General features: G+C 33.2%; 3 protein-coding genes and 1 long non-coding RNA gene across 4 annotated transcripts; 1 reads left to right on the top strand and 3 right to left on the bottom strand.

Moving 5' to 3' along the window:
* Window positions 1-3,098: 3,098 nt before the first annotated feature.
* On the bottom strand, window positions 3,099-4,517 carry LOC144574534 (phosphatidylinositol 3,4,5-trisphosphate 3-phosphatase and protein-tyrosine-phosphatase PTEN2A-like). The gene is made up of 2 exons (XM_078324498.1): window positions 4,429-4,517; window positions 3,099-3,758 (listed from the first exon to the last, which is right to left on the bottom strand). The coding sequence occupies exons 1-2, from the start codon at window positions 4,480-4,482 to the stop codon at window positions 3,264-3,266; spliced, it is 549 nt and encodes a 182-aa protein (XP_078180624.1). The 5' UTR covers window positions 4,483-4,517; the 3' UTR covers window positions 3,099-3,263.
* An 889-nt stretch (window positions 4,518-5,406) lies between these two features.
* Window positions 5,407-5,998, bottom strand: LOC144574946 (uncharacterized). The gene is made up of 2 exons (XR_013518318.1): window positions 5,920-5,998; window positions 5,407-5,640 (listed from the first exon to the last, which is right to left on the bottom strand). It is a non-coding gene; the product is annotated as an uncharacterized LOC144574946 (long non-coding RNA).
* A 1,309-nt stretch (window positions 5,999-7,307) lies between these two features.
* LOC144575157 (coatomer subunit zeta-1-like) lies at window positions 7,308-9,518 on the top strand. Its single transcript, XM_078325275.1, has 6 exons — window positions 7,308-7,330; window positions 7,897-7,939; window positions 8,136-8,407; window positions 8,781-8,858; window positions 9,240-9,285; window positions 9,396-9,518. Exons 1-6 carry the CDS (start codon window positions 7,308-7,310, stop codon window positions 9,516-9,518), a joined length of 585 nt encoding a protein of 194 aa, XP_078181401.1.
* A 4,593-nt stretch (window positions 9,519-14,111) lies between these two features.
* On the bottom strand, window positions 14,112-16,566 carry LOC144574762 (MYB transcription factor 69-like). Its single transcript, XM_078324814.1, has 3 exons — window positions 15,972-16,566; window positions 15,530-15,659; window positions 14,112-14,955 (listed from the first exon to the last, which is right to left on the bottom strand). The coding sequence occupies exons 1-3, from the start codon at window positions 16,102-16,104 to the stop codon at window positions 14,355-14,357; spliced, it is 864 nt and encodes a 287-aa protein (XP_078180940.1). The 5' UTR covers window positions 16,105-16,566; the 3' UTR covers window positions 14,112-14,354.
* Window positions 16,567-18,484: the final 1,918 nt, after the last annotated feature.

Below are 18,484 nucleotides of genomic sequence, written 5' to 3'. Positions count from 1 at the left end.
AATAAGTACATATTTTGTCTTATACAACCAAACATGCGTACATTATGACGACATTTTTATTTTTACCTATTTTTTTAATATATTTTATTAAAAAATAACCAAGGTTTTGAAAAAAAAAATTTGAATAATATCTCTTTGAATTTTACTTGGGATTAAAAATTCCTGCGACTTAGAATTAAATTTTTTTTTCACTATAAAAACCCCGTTGCACTGTATTTCTTTGAATTTTAAAAAAATAATTATTATCGTGTAAATGACATATATTGAACAATCATAGATAATTTTAATGATATTTGAGTAATAAATGAAACCGCAATCCATTAAAAAAATAAGTAAACATACACAATAAATAGTAAATGCATTTTAAAATAATTATATGGATAATTCTTAAATAATCTCTTATGCTTTTGAAAATAACTAATACCTGTTATCGATATTTTGACGTTATCGATGTTTTGGCAATGAAACATCAATGCACTTCTGCCGTCGTTAAGCCGGGCATAAAGCACCGGTGCATTATCAGTGTTTTTGCAATAATAAAGTTATGGTCATTTAGAGAGTATGGGCGCGTCATCAATGTTTTGGCAATGAAACATCGATTCGCACTTCTGCCGTCGTTAAGCCAGGCATAAAGCATCGGTGCATTATTGGTATTTTTGCACGGAAGCATTGTTTTTCTTTAACTTTAAACATCCATAACTTTGGCTAGAAAAATCGGATTTGAGCGTATGACTACAATTCGGAAAAGGAGGGACGAGACAGATCCGAATTTTGCCAAGGGGGAAGCCCCTAGGCATCCGAAAGAATCAAAATTGTAAAAAAAACGTCGTTTAGTGCCTCAAAAAATCAGTTTAAGTTTTCTATAAACGGTAGATATACAACGACAGGTATTGGTTTTTTCAAAAGCCTAAGAGATTATTCAAAAATTATCCATATAATTATTTAAAATGCATTAACTATTTATTGTGTGCATTTGCTTATGTTTTTAATGGATTACGGTTTCATTTATTATTCAAATATCATTAAAATTATCTATGATTGTTCAATATATGTCAATTATCAGATAATTTTTTTTTTCAAAATTCAAAGAGATATAGTGCAATGGGATTTTTTTAGTAAAAAAAATAAAAAAAAAAATAAATCCCAAACCACAAGAATTATCTATGATTGTTCAATATATGTCCTTAAGTTGATAATTATTATTATTTTTTTCAAAATTCAAAGAGATAGTGCAACGGATTTTTATAGTGCAAAAAAAAAATTAAATCCCAAGTCGCAGGAATTCCCTGCAACTTGGGGCCTTAATTCCAATTTTTAGCAAAAAGCAAATATATATATATATAGAGAGAGAGAGAGAGAGAGATGAGCTATGGTGAGTAGCAAAGTAAAGCGACTATTTTACTTTACACTCATATTTTGCGATTTTAAAGTTCAAAACGTCGATCCGAACCGTTCATCTTGTTCTCCATATTGAAATGTGCTTGGAGACCAAATTTTACATTTTTTGGAATTTGTTTACTATTTATTAAGCAATTTTGAAAGTCGCTGATCTGATGGTCCAGAAAATTTTACTGTTTTTCACTGTTACCAGCAAAACAACGATTTTCAAACCATCTTAATAAATAGTAAAAAAATTCCAAAAAATGTAACCCCAGAAGCACCTCGGCCGAAGTGCTTACGGTAGCAAATTAGCCACACTATATATATATATATATATATATATATTGATTTTCAAAAATTCTGAAAAAATATTAAAAAAATGTAAAAAAATGTAAAAATTGGTCGCCGTGCACATTTTAATATGAAGAACACATTGGAAGGTTCAAATCGACTATTTGAACTTTGAAAATGAAGATATGAGGGGAGGGTGCACGTTAGGAGCACAAAAGGGATGGTGCATTTTAACCCTCTTCTATATATATATATATATATATATAGAGTTAGGCTGGGGTGCTATGGATAGCATAGTGGCCTCCCGTGCTACGGCTCAATATTCAAGTTTTCAAAATCCAAACGGTCGATCCGAACCGTTCATCTTATTCTCCATATTAATATCTGCTTGGAGACCAAATTTTATAATTTTCTGAATTTTTTTACTATTTATTAAGCCACTTTGAAAATCGCTAATCCAACGGTTTTACTGTTTTGTGCAGCCACCGTTGGATCAACAATTTTGTAAAATACTTAATAAATAGTAAAAAAATTCAGAAAAATGTAAAATTTGGTCTCCAAGCAGATATTAATATGGATAATAAGATGAACGGTTCGGATCGACCGTTTGGATTTTGAAAACTCGAATATTGAGCCGTAGCATAGAGGCCTCTATGCTATCCATAGCACCCCAGCCTAACTCTATATATATATATATATATATATATATTTAAATTTCAAGTTGCAGGAATGTTTTATACTTCAACTAATTGATTGTTCGATTGCACAAATCCATATTGATGGTACCAATTTTCGTTGGTCGTTGCAACCTTAAATTGTGTAGTTCAACAAAAAAACAAAAGTGCTTGTTGAACTCGCTAGTAACGTAGCAACAACTCTTAAATATTGATTCTCCTTTCTTTTTTTTTTCTTTTTTTTCATTCTCTTCTTTTATTCTCAGGAATAAGGTTACTATTGATATTGAATCTCGGGTCCTGCGCATATTATCTTGGATATTACCAAGAAAAATTTAAACTCTTCCATTTATCTTGTATGGCCCGATATAAGAAACCGTCGAAAGCATTAAGATTTGTGACTTCAAATAGTATAAAAGAAGTTTCTATTGAACCATCTAGTCAGGCTGGAACCTTCCAATTCCCTTATTAATGGAGAGGAGATGAGCAGTAGTAAAAGAAAGTTCTCCTTCTCCATCATTGTTAGGCTCTTTCTGGGAGTCACTTTTTGTGTAGAATAAATTTGTATTTGTTTCAGGAGACTAATGTGATAGAATAAAATAAATAAATAACAAACACACAGACAAATAATATTTGTTCAGTTACTAAAACCTCAGATAATTTTGAGCTTTTGTATTGAACACTTGACAGCTGCCAGTTTTCAAAATCAAGCTACTAAGGTGGTCATTGCTTATTGGTCTAACCACTGTAAAATCTAGTAAACAAAGCAAATGTGTATTATTTGACTTCTGTAATTTAACAAGTTTACACACTTCATAGATGAAGCCAGCAATATTTGGTTAAAGAGGAATACAATACAAGGAATTCAAAGTCATTTAAATCCATTTATATACACAACCAACGTAAAACAAATAAAAGTTACTCACTCTCATAATCTTCCTCATCTCCAAATGAGAAGACTGATGCATCAGCTGCAATAGCCTTAAACTCACTCATGCTATTGGAATCCAAATTGCTTGTATTATCTGGCACAGAAGTTGAGACAGTACTTTTGCCACTCTCTCCAGGGGAGGCATCAGTTGATTTTACAGCACTATCCTCCTTTTTAAGTGTGATTTTCTCGAGGGCTTGCGACACATTTGATGTGCTTGAATCCTTTCCATGCTGTTTCTTTTCATCAGATTCATTATCTGAGAAAACATCATCTTTGTTCTCTTGAGAAGTCGTTACTTCTTTGTTGGAAACTTCAGAAGTTGTAGGATTTTGAATTGAGGAGGTTTCAGTGGTGCTGGTTGTATCGGTGTCAGGTTTTGGAGTGGCAGTCGCTGATGCGGGCGTTGATGATGCAGGTGCAGGTCCATTATATTCTACAAGAACAACCTCAACTTCAAACCCTGGTGATGGCAATTTTCTCTGCAAGAATAAAACAAACAACTAAAAACAATCAAATCACTTTCAATTCCTATAGCATGCCCGTTATCTCTTTAGTCAGTGCAACTATTGTACCAAGTACATTGTACACCATCCTGAGTTCTAAAAGTTTACCTATTACATTGAAAATAATATTTTGGTTTTCTAGCCCATATATTGAAGAGTGAGGCTATGGTGCTATTCATAGCGCGGGTTGATACATACTACGGATCAATATCTTCGTTTTCAAAGTTCAAATAATCGATCTGAACCATTCAACATGATTCCCATATAAAAATATACTTGCAGACTCAATTTTACATTTTTTAGAATTTGTTTTACTATTTTTTTAGAAAGGTAGAAAATCACCACTTGGTCTAGAATTTTTACTCTTCTATCTATCTAAAAAAATCTTAAAAATTTGCAAAAATGTAAAATTTGATCTCCAAGTACAGTTTCATCTGGAGATCATGTTGAACGGTGTAGGTTGACTATTTAGACTTTGGAAAAAAAAAAAGAGATATTGATCCATAGTACGGACCAATCAGCGCTATGCATAGTACCGTGGCCTCACTCATAATTGAATGATAAATTGACATTTCTTGTTCTATAATTGGTAGCATCCAAACAAAACTGACTCTGCAGAAGAGTATATATTCTCAAAATTACACACCTTGTCAAAACCATCTAAATCAGTTGTGCCCAAGATTGTTCTGTTTTCCATCATTGTCGTATTCAACCAACTGCACAAAAACTAAATCAGTTGGGTTGGGTCCAGGTACTAATATATTTGGACCCTTACTACAAAAGTGTTCAGTTCTGAATTTTGATCCTTCACTTTTTATTTTAAATCGGATTGGGTCCAATTTTGGATATTACGGCTAACAATGGTCCCTTTGCATCTAGTAGTTTGGGTCCGGGTAGATATTATTATCGGTTGAGTCCGGGTCAGTTCCGAATTTTGATCCATAACTTCTTATTTTAAATCGAGTTGGGTAATCAAGTAAAAGTAGTACTCTAGTTTCAAGTATGTCATAACTGAGGGATGATGGAAGAGTTACTTTCTTAGGATAAGATAAACTTCTATTATGAGATTCTTTGAGTAATATTGTGGAAGTCATGTCAAGTGATAGATTATATCTCGCGTACATTATGTTGTTGACAAGATCAATAATATATTGCTTCAACATGTTTTTAACTTTTCGCATTGGGTTATTCTTAAGCCAATTGTTATCTAACAAGCCTTATACCGCTAAATGATAACCAATTGCAGGAAAAAAATTCTAGAAGTTTTTAACAATATTGGGTATCGTCAGGAAATACTAGAAAAATAGTGGTTTTTTTTTGCAATTATCAATAATTTGGAAACTTCATTGCAAAGCACATAAAATTAAAATGATACTGAATAGTAGAAGAATGAAAAAATATGTTATTGCTCACCTTTCCCTCCAAAAGGGAGGCATCATAAAGCCGTTCAGAGCAAAGATTATAGACCTTGTACTTACCCTGTAAAGAAGTCAAGATAGACATATGACATAGTGATATATCAAGATTATGCAGTCACCTTTATTATGTGACAAACATGGAAAATTTCAATCCTAAACAAGAACTATAATAAGCTCAAGGATAGATCCAGATAACCATTTAGAAGTAGGGCAAAGTTCAAAAGTAGAAAACTACCGTCAACATATTAATTGTACATAGAAACATTTAATTTCTACAACACAAAGTATATCTAAAGTTTAAGCATAGTTCTGCAAATTTTTCTTACTGACAAACTTATTTTAATGTTTTATTCATAAATCAGGCATCGCAAAAGAAGAATTAAAACTATATTCTGAGCTAGGGTGGGGCACTTCCGACCCAAGGGCCTTTTTCTCTTCACCTGATAATAATTCAAATAAAGCAAAATTTGAACAATAAAAAGTCAAGTCAACAAGACAACCTTCCCTGACGATTCCAAATAGTAATCACTAAAAAATTATGACAATCAGGAAATATTTTAAAATTAACTCATTCATAGTATATATTATGATAGCTGCTGCATTGCTTTGTTACCTTCGAATGGATCCCAGAGACAAACATAGGATGAAAGGTTCATTGCTAATCCAACAAAAATCATCAAAATCAATGGAAATGTGTAAACAAAGTTTAACAGAAATACCTTATGATGTGTCTCAAAGAACTTTATAACTTCTTCCATGTGGTTGCGATAGAACCCCTGCATTTTTCACATATCTCTTCCCGATCCATTAAAATTATATCACTATCATCAGACTATAGTTTTGATAATACAGCAATTTTAGAACTTATTTTTGAATATATTAATTACATTAATTTTCATATTGTGGAACCAATTTCTTAATTTTACTGTCTCACAAAAAAGGTCATAATAAATAATGACGACATGTTAATAAGAAAACAACTTTTATCTTTAGTCTCATAGAATAAGAATATTCTCTTATATCCTCTACGTACTGTACTTTTCTTCGGAACACACTCTTGCATTAGAATTAACTTCAATTATTTTTTATTGAAAAAAAATGTTGTTTTATTTGGTGTCATATTTATGATCCTGTATTCTACTTTCTAAGATATAATTATCACCATATTAATTGATTCATCATCATATTGACATACGCACCAATGGCACTGTTTAGTAATATATAAATTCCACATATCACTACGAAATAGGGGTGTAAACAGATACGGATAATCCGCTCCGTATTTGTTCTATATCCGGAAATTATTCAAATGCAGATTAAACGAATATGGATAATTTGCTCCGTATTCGCTCTGTATTCATAGATTATCTTAATTCGGATTAAACGGATGCGGATATTTTTTGCATGGTGAAATAATGGCAGATATGAATAGTATCATGAAGGTATAAACGGAGTGGATATTCGGATGTATCTGGATCCGAAATTGCTCCGAATTTATTGTTCCAGATAGAAGTTGTTATATAATTATCACATATTTATTTGTCTTAGTTGTGAGATAAATGATAATGCGATTCGGTTTTCAATTTAATTTATTTTTTGCTAATAATGGTGCTACAATAGTGTTATTTTCTTTATTTTTTACCTTCATTTCTTCACTCTTAATTCTTTTCCATTCAAGACTTTAGTCCGTGACTGTAGTCTGCTTTTAGCCCCTGTGAAATTGGTTTTAGCCCTTGTTTCAAGACAACAACAAGACACTATTTTGTCTTTTATATTATTTTTATTAGTTAATTATAACTTTTTATTTATCATGTTTTTATTTGTATCTTAAAGTGTGCAATTACTCAATTATCCGACAATTATTTGTTTTGTATCTGTATTCGAATCTGTATATTCGTAAATTATTCGCTCCGTATCCGTATTCGTTTAAGGTGTATTTGGTTTGAAATTTTGATATCATTTACTATCTGTATCTGTATCTGCTCATTAAAAGACGGATATATATATAATATTAGCATTATCCGCTCCAAATCAGCTTCGTTTTCACAAATACTGCAAACTAATCCAAATATTAAAAGGAGTTGGTGTGATAGAGTTATTAGCATTTATGGCGCATGGTGCATGCCTAAAGTAATTAATCCACACTGAAAATAACACAAGCATACGATCACCCTTTGCTTTTTTTTCAAGGTCTTGTTGTTTTGTAATTGTTTTCATTGAATTAACTTAGACTGAATTTGACCAAGTATAATCAGAAGGAAATAAGTCGAAGGAATTATAATCACAAGGAACTAACAAAAGTCATGGTGCCATTTTATTTTCTTATACTGAATTAACCCACCCCCTGACAATCTGAATAAGAATTAATTTTTTAAGTTTGCTCAATTTAACTAATATTGAGATGTCGTGTTTAGGAACTGGAACTGCTGAAACTGCCAAACACCCAAACCAAGCTGGACCTGCTCAAACACCCAAACTTCTTTTCAAATTTATAGTACAGGTACATCTGATTGTAAAGAAAAATGTTTATTCCGGATTAACGTATGAATTTCAAACGTAAATCTAAGTTTTACCCAGTTAAAAGGGGCATTATTTTAACATAAAATTTGTAAAATTGAAAGAGGTACATAGAGAGCTTGTGTACTGTTTTCCATATTCAAACCTAAATCCTTGTTTTTTGCTTTTGTAAATTTCAGGTATGACTATCTATTCGACCCAGATGAAGGTGAAGATTTGAAAGTGCCTTGTTTGTGGGGACCTCCTAATTGCATAAATTAGGCTAGGTTTTCTTTAACATATATTTTTTGCATAGTTTTATTTCTTCAATAATCTTCTTGTCATAGTCAATCCTTAATTTTTTTTTACCTTGTGAAGAATAATTCAATTCTAGTAATTCATTTGACTCTGGCTTACTGGAGCTTTATGTGTATTGTAGGCAGCCCTGCCTTCGGTGAAAAACATCCTGGCGCTAGATTCAAAAGGAAAGCATGTGGCAGTAAAGTATTACACTGATGATTGGCCTTTGCTCTCTTCAAAATTAGCTTTTGAGAAATCTGTCTTTACTAAGACCATGAAAATAAATGCTCGAAATGAAGGTAGCACCATCCTCAGGTCTGTTTTCTTTGTCACCGGAGGAGATGATGAAAATGAGCTCATTTTAGCGTCAGTTCTTCAAGGTTTCTTTGATGCTGTTGGCACCATCCTCAGGTTTGTTTTCCTCGTAGTAAGTTTTATATCAGACTCCAATAGCCAAGAATATTAGTAGCTGGATACATACATTTATAATATCGTAGTGGTATATTTTCAATACCTTGTACAATGAAGATATTGTTATGTAAATCTTTACTGATATTTGCCACTAGTACGGAAATTGACTGGTAATTTACTTGGAGGCCTTCTAGCTGGTATCTGATATTTGAGGTTCATTGATGCTATGAAAATGAGAAAGTCATGTGGTACCAGGGTAGCGTACCTGAGTGGCATGTTACTATTGGGTCTGTTTATACTGGTTCATTACTTTGATACTTTTTATTCAGGTAATTTACTGATGGATTGATTATTTATTTTGGATCTGGTACAGAAACAATATTGAGAAAAAGGCAGCACTTGAAAACCTTGATCTGATCTACTTATGCCTTGATGAAGTCGTCGATGGAGGGTAACTCTATGATTTCTCTTTTTATATTTGAGAACTATCTCTGTTTTCACTGAAATAATCAAAAATCGTGTATGCACTACCAATGATTTGTGTATATTGCCATTTTTCACTAGTTTTCAAATATCACCATACAAGGAATGTATATATGTGATAAAATATAATAACAGTCCTAATAATACAAAGGATTACCGACTAAAATATGGCGAGTTAGTAGATGAAAAATCTCAAATACTTGAACATTAAATATAAGATAAGATAAGAAAATGCTTTTGCTGGTGCCATGGAATTATTGGATGGTTAACTATATGACTTCTTTTATTTACATTACACTTACATTCCACATGCTATTTTTTTTACTTTTGATGGTTTGATGTCTTGCAGTCATTTTGAAACTTATGGAGAGATCACAAATCTTTACATGCCAAAAGTAAGAAGATACCAACTGATTTGTTCTTTTATTAGGCCATATTTCTAATGTTTATCTCACTTCAAAGGATAATTTTTTAATGTACTTTTTTTTCCTTGTGCAAATTACAGGATCGCATCAAAGGATCTATTTTTTTACTTCTCGGTAATTGTTTATCATTATGCCTACAGAAAACTCATAACAAGACCAAGTCAATGTTGCATATGATGATTAATGCTAATTACAAATTTTAGAATTATGCAACTAATTTGTTGACTGTAAATTATTGTAATTTTTTGTTAATGGGTGGTGGTTATATTTTTTGTACTGTTGTTGTAATGCTTTTTGGTATTTTAGTAAAATGTATGATAATACACTTTGTTGATTAATGCTTATTACATGTTATATCTATATTTCAATTTGTTCATGTAAATCTGGTTCAATGGAAATGTAATAACTTTTGGGTTGGTACTGTGTTGGTATCGGGTTGGTACCAGATTAGTACAACGAGAAAGGATTATAGAATTGGAGCATGCAAAAACTATCAAAGATATCATTGCCAATAGTCAGGTGGGACCACATTCATTACCCTTGCAAATAGTTAGGTGGGGTCCACATTTGTTTGTCTTGCAAATAGTCAGGTGGGGCCTACGTTTGTTACCCTTGCAACTAATCAAGTGGGACCCATGCAGGGCATCCTTGCAAATAATATGTGGGACCCACAAATGATATCCTTGCAAATAAAGCAATCAAAATACTACTCAACAAGGTAAAAACAAAGCATTCAACACAAAATCCAAGTAGCATGCAAACAAAACCAAACTAGAAACTACATCTTAACCCTAGAAACAAAGTAAATTAGCTACTCATGTTCATAAGATAACACAAATAACAGAAAATAAAAGAGTTCATGACAAAACAGTGGAGAAATCCGAAGATCCTTTGCAAACTCGCGTTTTTCACTTCTCTTCCTCTTCTCCTCCTCTTGTCTTTTGCTCCAAGAAAGTTTGTCCAAGTTCCAGTAGTGAATCCCCCTTTTTTGGTGAGGAAAAAAATCTCATTTAATGCCCTGGATCGCGTGTGTAGAGGCTTCCTTTTCGGCCTCCTTAAATCAAGCTCAAATCAGATCCTGCTGGATTTTTCCGATTTAGCACCCTACGGCCCGTAGGGGATCCCATACGGCCCGTAGGGCTGTGTTTTGTCTTGGAGACTCTGTGCCTCTGTTGTGGAACCTTCTGTGTGGTTGGGCAGATCCTGTACGGCCCGTAGGGTATGTCATACAAGCCGTATGGAAAATTGTCAGATCCAGTTTTTCGCACTTTTTCCTGCAAAATACCAAACAAAACATAGCAGTACCACATTTCTTCGAAATACAAGTAAAAATTCCACATTTATGGGCTTTAAAACACAGGTTTCAGTGTAAATCAGGGCTGTAATTTAGATATAATATGGAGATATCAGTGGTGACTTTCAATCAAATCAGATCATAATAGATCGACACAACCTACAACCATACCAGCATGCAAATCACTCAAGTCACATCAATTCGAGTTTAATTTGATTGGGCTATGCAAATGCTTTACACAATTCAATGATGCAATCAATGATATTCAACATGACAATCGAATAAACAGTTTAATTCCTGAAAATAAAGTATCAAACAAGTCCAAGAATCCCGCACCTGGTTACGACGAGCGTACCGCTTAGTTAAGGATCGGGCGTCTCGAATTGCCTCGCAACGTCTTGCTCGATCGAGCCTACACCTATATTACACGTATACTAGGTTTAACCTTGGTTCATGATCAAGGAGTTTACTCGAGTTGTATTAGGGCTCATACCTTAACTAATCTCCTATCCTTTGGTACCAATTCGTTCGGTTCATTATCTCTTACCAAAATCCTCTAAGACCTCACACAATCTCATCTAGGTCCTTTGGACCTTACAAACTCTCATTTGGGTAACAATTCACTTACTAGTTCACCAATTGGGTTCTCGTGACAATTCGATTTACCGTTTGGTTAAACCCTAATTTGGTCAAATCTCAAATCAGCCGTTAAATGTTCTAGAAATCTCAAATCAGCCGTTTAATTTGGTCGGATTAAACAAATCAATTCACGATTATGCCCAGTTTCAATTTTGGCATGAAACCCTAGAAATCAAAATCCACAAATCGGAAGGAATCGGGAAAAATATTGACAAATAAACAAGCAAGGAGTGTAGAGGAACTAATCCTCGAGCAATTCGAACACAAATCTCGAGTTTAAAATGAAAATATGAGAAATCGAGAAAATTCGAGGTTTCGAAAGAGAGAAAGAGAGAAAGGAATACCGAATCGGAGAGTTAGGAGAGATTCATGGCAGCTTACTCGGTTCCAACTTCGATTTCTCGCAACAATCGGGGTTTGAGGGGGAAAGGAAGCTCTCACGCTCGTTTTCTTCTCTCTTGGGCGAAAATCACATAAAAATGGGGAAAGTGGGCTGTGGGGAGAGAGAGAAGATTCGATTTGAGTTTTAGGGTTAAAAATACCCTGAGTGCGGACGCACTCAATTCAGTGCGGGTCGCCACCCGCACTCAGCACTTGGAACATTTTTCAGCATTTGAAAACACACAGAAATATACACGAGTGCGGACGCACTCATTTTCAGTGCGGGTCGATCACCCGCACTCAATACTTGGCAGAATTTCGGCAGCTTGAAAACACAGAAAAGAATACTCTAGTGCGGACGCACTCAGTACTTAGTCAAATTTTCATAAAAACGACACTGAACAAGGGAAATGTCTGAGCGTAATGCGGACGCACTGAGAAGAAATTCAGAAAACAACTAAGGAAAATAGAATCCAGTGCGGGTCAGTCACCCGCACTCACCACCAGTGCAGACACACTGGACCTATAAAGGTTCAGAACTTTGAAATTTCGACGCGGTTTTGATTCATACTTAATTTACTTATTTAGGGGAACCTTAATTAAGGTTTAAACTTCCATTTTGTTAGCACGATTTTCGATTCTTGCCTTTAAATCATTAAAAATTAATTGTAAAAATTTTGTAACGTAACAATTAGTTATCCTGGACGAACGGTGGGAATAGATCCACCTCGTCATTTTCAAAACGGGAAATATTTTAATGATTTGCAATTATTTATTTTGAAAAGAAAGCATTTAATTTGAGATGGACTACAACATAACCTCAATGAAAATGGCATGTAAGCTAACAAGTCCTAACAACTCTCATGTTGTAATAAGGGGCACCGCTAATTAGCTCAAAAACTGAAATTAAATTGCAATTAAAAGTAAAAGAGATGAGTTTAGAGAAATTGACACGCGGGATGATAACGGAGTTCGGCAAAACAAAGGCCTATGTCTCCGGGGCGTCGCAACCTCTTTCTAGGTGCGCCTTTCTATTACCCAATATGAAAGGATTACAATTGTGAACCGTGAGCCCTTACAAAATGGGAAGTCACGACCAACGAGAGATGAGCGCCGGCGAGCCCTTACAACCAAGGGAAGTCACACAAGCTACTCAAGAACAAGATAAACACTCAATAGATCACTCTAACCTAATCTAATTAGAGATTAGTGAAGTGGGTTTGAGGTTGTTTGAGATTGATTGAGAGATATTGAAGTTTTAAGCTCAATCAACAATGGTGGAACCAAGCTCTCAGAAAATGGCCTCTTTTGAAGTTTAGGGACGGCTAGGTTAAGTGGGGAAGAGACCCCACTGCTCTATTTATAGAGACAGCTCCAGAAAGAGCAAATTGAGCTAAAACGTTACAACGTTTTATCTTATAATGCGATTTTAGGTTTTCAATTTTCTGACAGCTCAACTAATCGATCCAAAACGTTACAACGGTTGTAAAACGTTACATAACGTTTTGCTCTGTAAAATCTTGATAAAAAACAGGAATTGTTTGAAGGCTGAATTTAATTAAAACGTTACATAAATTTTTAAAACGTTACAGAAAACGTTATAACTTTTTAAAACGTTACAGCACAATTTCTAAAACGTTACAAAAAACGTTGTAACTTTTTAAAACGTTACAGCATATTTTTTTTTATTCCTTTGCCTTTGATCAAGTTGTTTCACAGCGTTTTCTTAAGGTATAATCGTTATAACGTTTTACAAACGTTACCAACGTTTTTATCCTGTTGAAACAACATCAAAAACACTTTACCAAGTTTAGATTTTACAATTTACATTCTTGATAAGTCTTCATGATTTCTTCAGTTCAAGTATTCCATATTGCAATTCCATTTGACTAAAACCTGCATAATTCTAAAATAGAAGAAATCGTAAAATTCAATAATTGTGTGTTTTTGAAAATTAGTCAAATAGACTAAAAAGATTATTGCTAGAACAACATCTCAATATCACCTAGAGACCACAGTGCATATTATTTATTAAACTTGCTTGTTTTTTGGTGTGGAAGTTCTTGCAAATCATTAATTATATGTATGTAAACTTTTCTATTTAAAGAATTTTGTTTATCCTATAATGAAAATTACATCTCTTTCTGTTGTATTTGGCAAATAATTCGGGAACTAGTTTCAAATTAAAGTCGCAGTCCATTAATAATTAAGTTACTAATAGCGAATTTTGTAAACAAAACTGAAATAGTAAAAAATTAAGAAAAACTAATGATAAGACCGGTACCAGTACGTTTTAGCCCACACATTCTTGTTAGATTTTACAAACAAAATTTTGATCACGGATAAATTTCGTAAAGGTAATAACCATATTTTCATGCTCAAAATAGTTCAACATGAAGTTGTTGATTGATAATGACTGGCAGACATACAAATCCACAATGAAAGCAATAAAAGCAGCACCATAAATTGTACATATAAGAAGCACAGCATTTAAAGCTGGAAGATACATCTGTCATACATTATACATACAGATTGTTAAGTAATTAATTATATATTGCCAATACAACAGTGCTTATCTTTATCACTATCTTTTCTTACAAGTCTCATTCTTTACTTGTAATTATCTCTAGGTATCTATCATGAATTGCATGGGGTTCTTTTCATGCCATGCATAAGTAGTGCAAACAAAAGCATTATGTGACTTAAAGAAGATGTTACTAGAAGCCTAAAACATATCTGTGGATAAATCCATTAAATCAACTTGAGCTCCAGTGCTTGGCTCATCAAAAAGCCATTTCTCAAGTTGAGAAAGTGAACCCGGTTTGACCTCGTCAAACTCGGTTAAAACAGGCTGAGATATAGTTGAATCTGAGTCGAAACGAAGCAAGGGTTCGATTCCATGATGGTTTAGACAATAGGAATTGATCAATAAATCAGTGCCTATTACTTCAGTTTGGTACTTCTTTTCTACACTGAATGAATTTGCATCAAAACTTGGACCAGAATTATTCATGAAACCTTGTAGAAGTTTGGATATGTTTTCAGTGCTGGATGCATAGAGAGCTGCATTGTTAGTAGTAGTGCAGAAACTAGGGTTCGCTGTGCTCTTAGTTTGACTTGTTTCTTCAACAAAAGATGTTGATGAGGCCTTGGGAGCATGACACGTGGAGGAAGGCTCAGAGGAGGTCATATGGCTACCAGTACTGGTACTACTAGAGGCTGTCAGAGTTTGATGTTTGGTTAGCTTCTTCTTCAAGTGAGTGTTCCAGTAATTCTTTATATCATTATCAGTTCTTTGTGGAAGGTAAGAGGCTATCGCCGCCCACCTGCGATGCACACAACATAGATATATATAATTAAAGGGAAATTAAATGTAGCTTTAGAAACCTAATTTATTGTCACATACATAATTATATATATACATAAAATATATACTTGAGATGATCAACTCGATCAGTTAATATTAATGTACAAATAGTACGTAATTTATTGCACTTGATTCGATTTCACAATTGGTTCTCATGGCATTCTTAAATTGTACAATGTAAATGTAAAAGATGTTACTCATTAATTTATGCCTTTAGTTCAAAAAATTTCTTAGGTTTTATGGCAATATTAAAAATATGACATTTAAGAAAACGAACAGTACTCATTATATGGTGGCTCCTACATTACTTGTTGCTTAGTAAAATAATAGTTATACTGTACCACGGTACGAGTGTAAACTCTTCATTGAATGAAAGGTACTTAGAAAAAAGAAATATATCAGGTATAGCACATCTAATACTTTCATACTAAAATCATAATATATATATCTGGGTCTTTTTAGAATTCTTGAAAAGTTGAAATGTTTAACATATATAGAATATATATATGAAGTCATGAAGAAATAAGTAGTACCTGTTACCTAGCAATGATTGCAGATGAATAATAATCCCTTCTTCATGTGGGGTGAAATTTCCTCGTTTGATTCCTGGCCTAAGGTAATTGGTCCATCTCAGTCTACAACTCTTGCTACACCTCATCAAACCTACAATAAAGACAGTACTGATCATCACTCATTTATACAGTGCATAAGATAATATAATTAAAGAGCATTGCCCCAAAGGTTGGTATATATTTTGCCTCCATTGCCCCAAAGCATTGCCCCCATCATCCCAGAAAAAAAAATTAAATTAAAATTAGGATTGTAATAAAAACAAAATCAAGAATTCTAAGTTTTGATATGATAAGTGTTCTTTCTCATTGTAATATATATGTGTTGGTGTGAGCGAACGATTGTGCACTCGCACGTGTGTACTGAGACAAGGAGGGAAACATCAAAGATGTATATACAAATTACCAGTGTTAGTAGGAACAGATTTCCAATTGCCAGGTCCATGCTCTTGAATATATGACACCAAAATTATATCTTCTTCAGGAGTCCAAGGTCCCTTCTTTATCCCTACCTTGTCACAACATGGAGGCCTCCCCATGGATCCAGTTATCTAGCTATAACCTCAATTCAATCTCTGTTTCTTTCTCTCTCTCTAGGTCTTGTTAGTGTTTATCTCTATGTTGCCTCTCCTTTGTGTTTTCTTTTGTGAAGACCCTACAAGAGTCTCATGAGCAAGTGAGAAGGCATATGTTTATATAGGGTGACTTGAATGCTAGTGGGCTTTCACTTTTCCTTTTCTGTCATGTATCATCTACCTCTCTGACCCTTTTGCACCTTCTTTTCTATTACAGTTCCTTTCACAAAGTCATCTGCATGGCAGAAGGATGAAAACAAAAATATCCTTTCCAAAAGTCAGCTGTCTTTTATTTTATTTTTGTCTTTAAAGGATTTACATTGGTAAATATATTTGGATTTATTGACAGAGACTGATGGATAGTGAAGGAGTTGAGATTTCCACACAATGTCAACAACAGAATTTTTAAAATTTGTTTAATAAAACTTGAAATTACGAACTACCATACTGGTCTATGATCTAATGCTAAAATCATGTCATCTTTGTGATATATAGGTCGTGGATAGAAGATCTTTTATGTATAATTAAAAATAAAATTTTGCATCTCATTTTTATCTTAAAAAATAATTAAATAGCTCTGTACGAATCTCCATCTCACGGATGAAACCGACCACACCAACATTTCTCAAGAAGAAATAAAAATAAAAATATATAGAAATTACGACTTGGCCATGAAATTACCCCAACAAAAATCATGGACAGTGCACGTAAAGTGAATACAAATAATGTTCGTACAGTAACCAAAAGAAAAAAATAATAATAACATGGACCACTGTAGGGACTGTTTGAAACTTAAAGGACCATTTTTTTTTTCTTTTTGTGTTTCTTTTGCTTGTACAGGTCACAAGATTCCAGAGAAATGCCAACCTCAAAAGTTGAAATCCTTCTTTATCATCTACCAAAATTTTGCACCGTACAATTTGAGAAAATAAGCCCGTAAGAAATGAAAGACCTTTGTTTACATACCCACTTTCATGTACAATTAATTAATTATTTCCTATTTTACAGTACTGGTGCAAAACTGAAGGCACAATGCTGTTTACTAATTTATTTTACAGTACTGGCTCTAATTTTAATTATTTTCGTAAATAGTTAGTAAAAGTAGGTGTTCTTAAGTTCATCAAGCTCTCTTTCTGAACTCAAGTTTAAAACCCATTAAGTTGACTTCAAACAACAAATTTGAACCGTTGAAATCTGTCTACCTTACGAGGGATGTGTCTACATGTAAAAAAAATTAATTTTAAAATTAATTTTGTATAGAGTCATGTAGTCAAAAATAGTTACAAAAATGAATGCATTAAAATTAATTTATTAACCTTCCAATTTTGACCGCTTTACTTTATATTAAATTAATTCGAATTAGGGGTGTCAATAACACCCGTTTACCTATTTACCTTACCAGTATTGTATTCGATAAGGTGGTTATGCGTAAGATTTTTATTTCTTTAACTTATTGAGTATGGGTAGGAGTAAGGATTTTTTTCGTTAGATGAACGGATATAGGTACAGGTAAAGGTTATTTTGTACCCCTTAAGTAACGGGTAATTATATAAAATAAATTATATCATAAGAAGAATATTATGCTAAACATTTTACTTTTTTTTTGAATATTTTATTATTTAGTTAAGGAATTGAATTTGTTAGAAGATATATTTGTGATTTTGATTTTTTTTGCTTAATAAAAATTATTATTTAGAATTAATTGCTAATTTTATATTAATAATAGTGATTGCATATGTATGACATGATAAGTTTTGATAGTTTATTTGCAAAAATAATAAAACTATTATATTTGTATTATTTGTTATTCGCCCACTACCGTTTCGTTACCCGCTAATTTTAACGGCTATGGATAGGATTGGGTAAGTCAAATTTTTAATGAGTATGGGAAAGAAAATGGTTCCACCCTATCCGTATCGTACCCATTGACACCCCTAGCATCCTAGCTAATTCGAATGTTTAAAAGTTTCATATGTAGATGCATCACTCGCACTAGTGGAAAAACAAGAATTAGGATCGGCTGTTTACACACATTAGTATCAGATTTTAACCGATCCTGATCAAGGCAATACTAATACTACAATAATCTAGATCGATTCTTTAACCGATCCTAATAGTTAGTATTTGGATCAGTTCTTTAATACAACCGATCCAAATAGGCTTTTATTTGAATCGGTTCTATAGAATAACCAATCCTAATATATATTAATCTGGATCAGTTTTTGTAAACAACCGATCCAGATTAATATACATTAGGATCAATTGTTTCGTAGAACCGATCCTAATAGTTTTTTCCCCTTTTTTTAATACCCATTAGGTAATATAAATTAGGATCGGTTGTATA

This window comes from Carex rostrata, chromosome 23, assembly GCF_964058835.1.
Source record: "Carex rostrata chromosome 23, lpCarRost1.2, whole genome shotgun sequence".
Taxonomy (NCBI): Eukaryota; Viridiplantae; Streptophyta; class Magnoliopsida; order Poales; family Cyperaceae; genus Carex; species Carex rostrata.
Note: the sequence above shows the minus strand (reverse complement) of the source record. Positions and strands in the feature narration are given on the sequence as shown.

Excerpts from the sequence above, each read along its gene's own strand:
- LOC144575157 (XM_078325275.1), top strand. The coding sequence starts at position 7,308 with ATGGCGCATGGTGCATGCCTAAA. Across the intron at positions 7,331-7,896 it reads GCGCATGGTGCATGCCTAAA|GTATGACTATCTATTCGACC; the intron begins GTAATTAATCCA and ends TGTAAATTTCAG. Across the intron at positions 8,859-9,239 it reads GATGAAGTCGTCGATGGAGG|TCATTTTGAAACTTATGGAG; the intron begins GTAACTCTATGA and ends GATGTCTTGCAG.
- LOC144574534 (XM_078324498.1), bottom strand. The coding sequence starts at position 4,482 with ATGATGGAAAACAGAACAATCTTGGGCACAACTGATTTAGATGGTTTT. Across the intron at positions 3,759-4,428 it reads ATTTAGATGGTTTTGACAAG|AGAAAATTGCCATCACCAGG; the intron begins GTGTGTAATTTT and ends TTATTCTTGCAG.
- LOC144574762 (XM_078324814.1), bottom strand. The coding sequence starts at position 16,104 with ATGGGGAGGCCTCCATGTTGTGACAAGGTAGGGATAAAGAAGGGACCT. Across the intron at positions 15,660-15,971 it reads ATCTGTTCCTACTAACACTG|GTTTGATGAGGTGTAGCAAG; the intron begins GTAATTTGTATA and ends TCTTTATTGTAG. Across the intron at positions 14,956-15,529 it reads CAATCATTGCTAGGTAACAG|GTGGGCGGCGATAGCCTCTT; the intron begins GTACTACTTATT and ends TGTGCATCGCAG.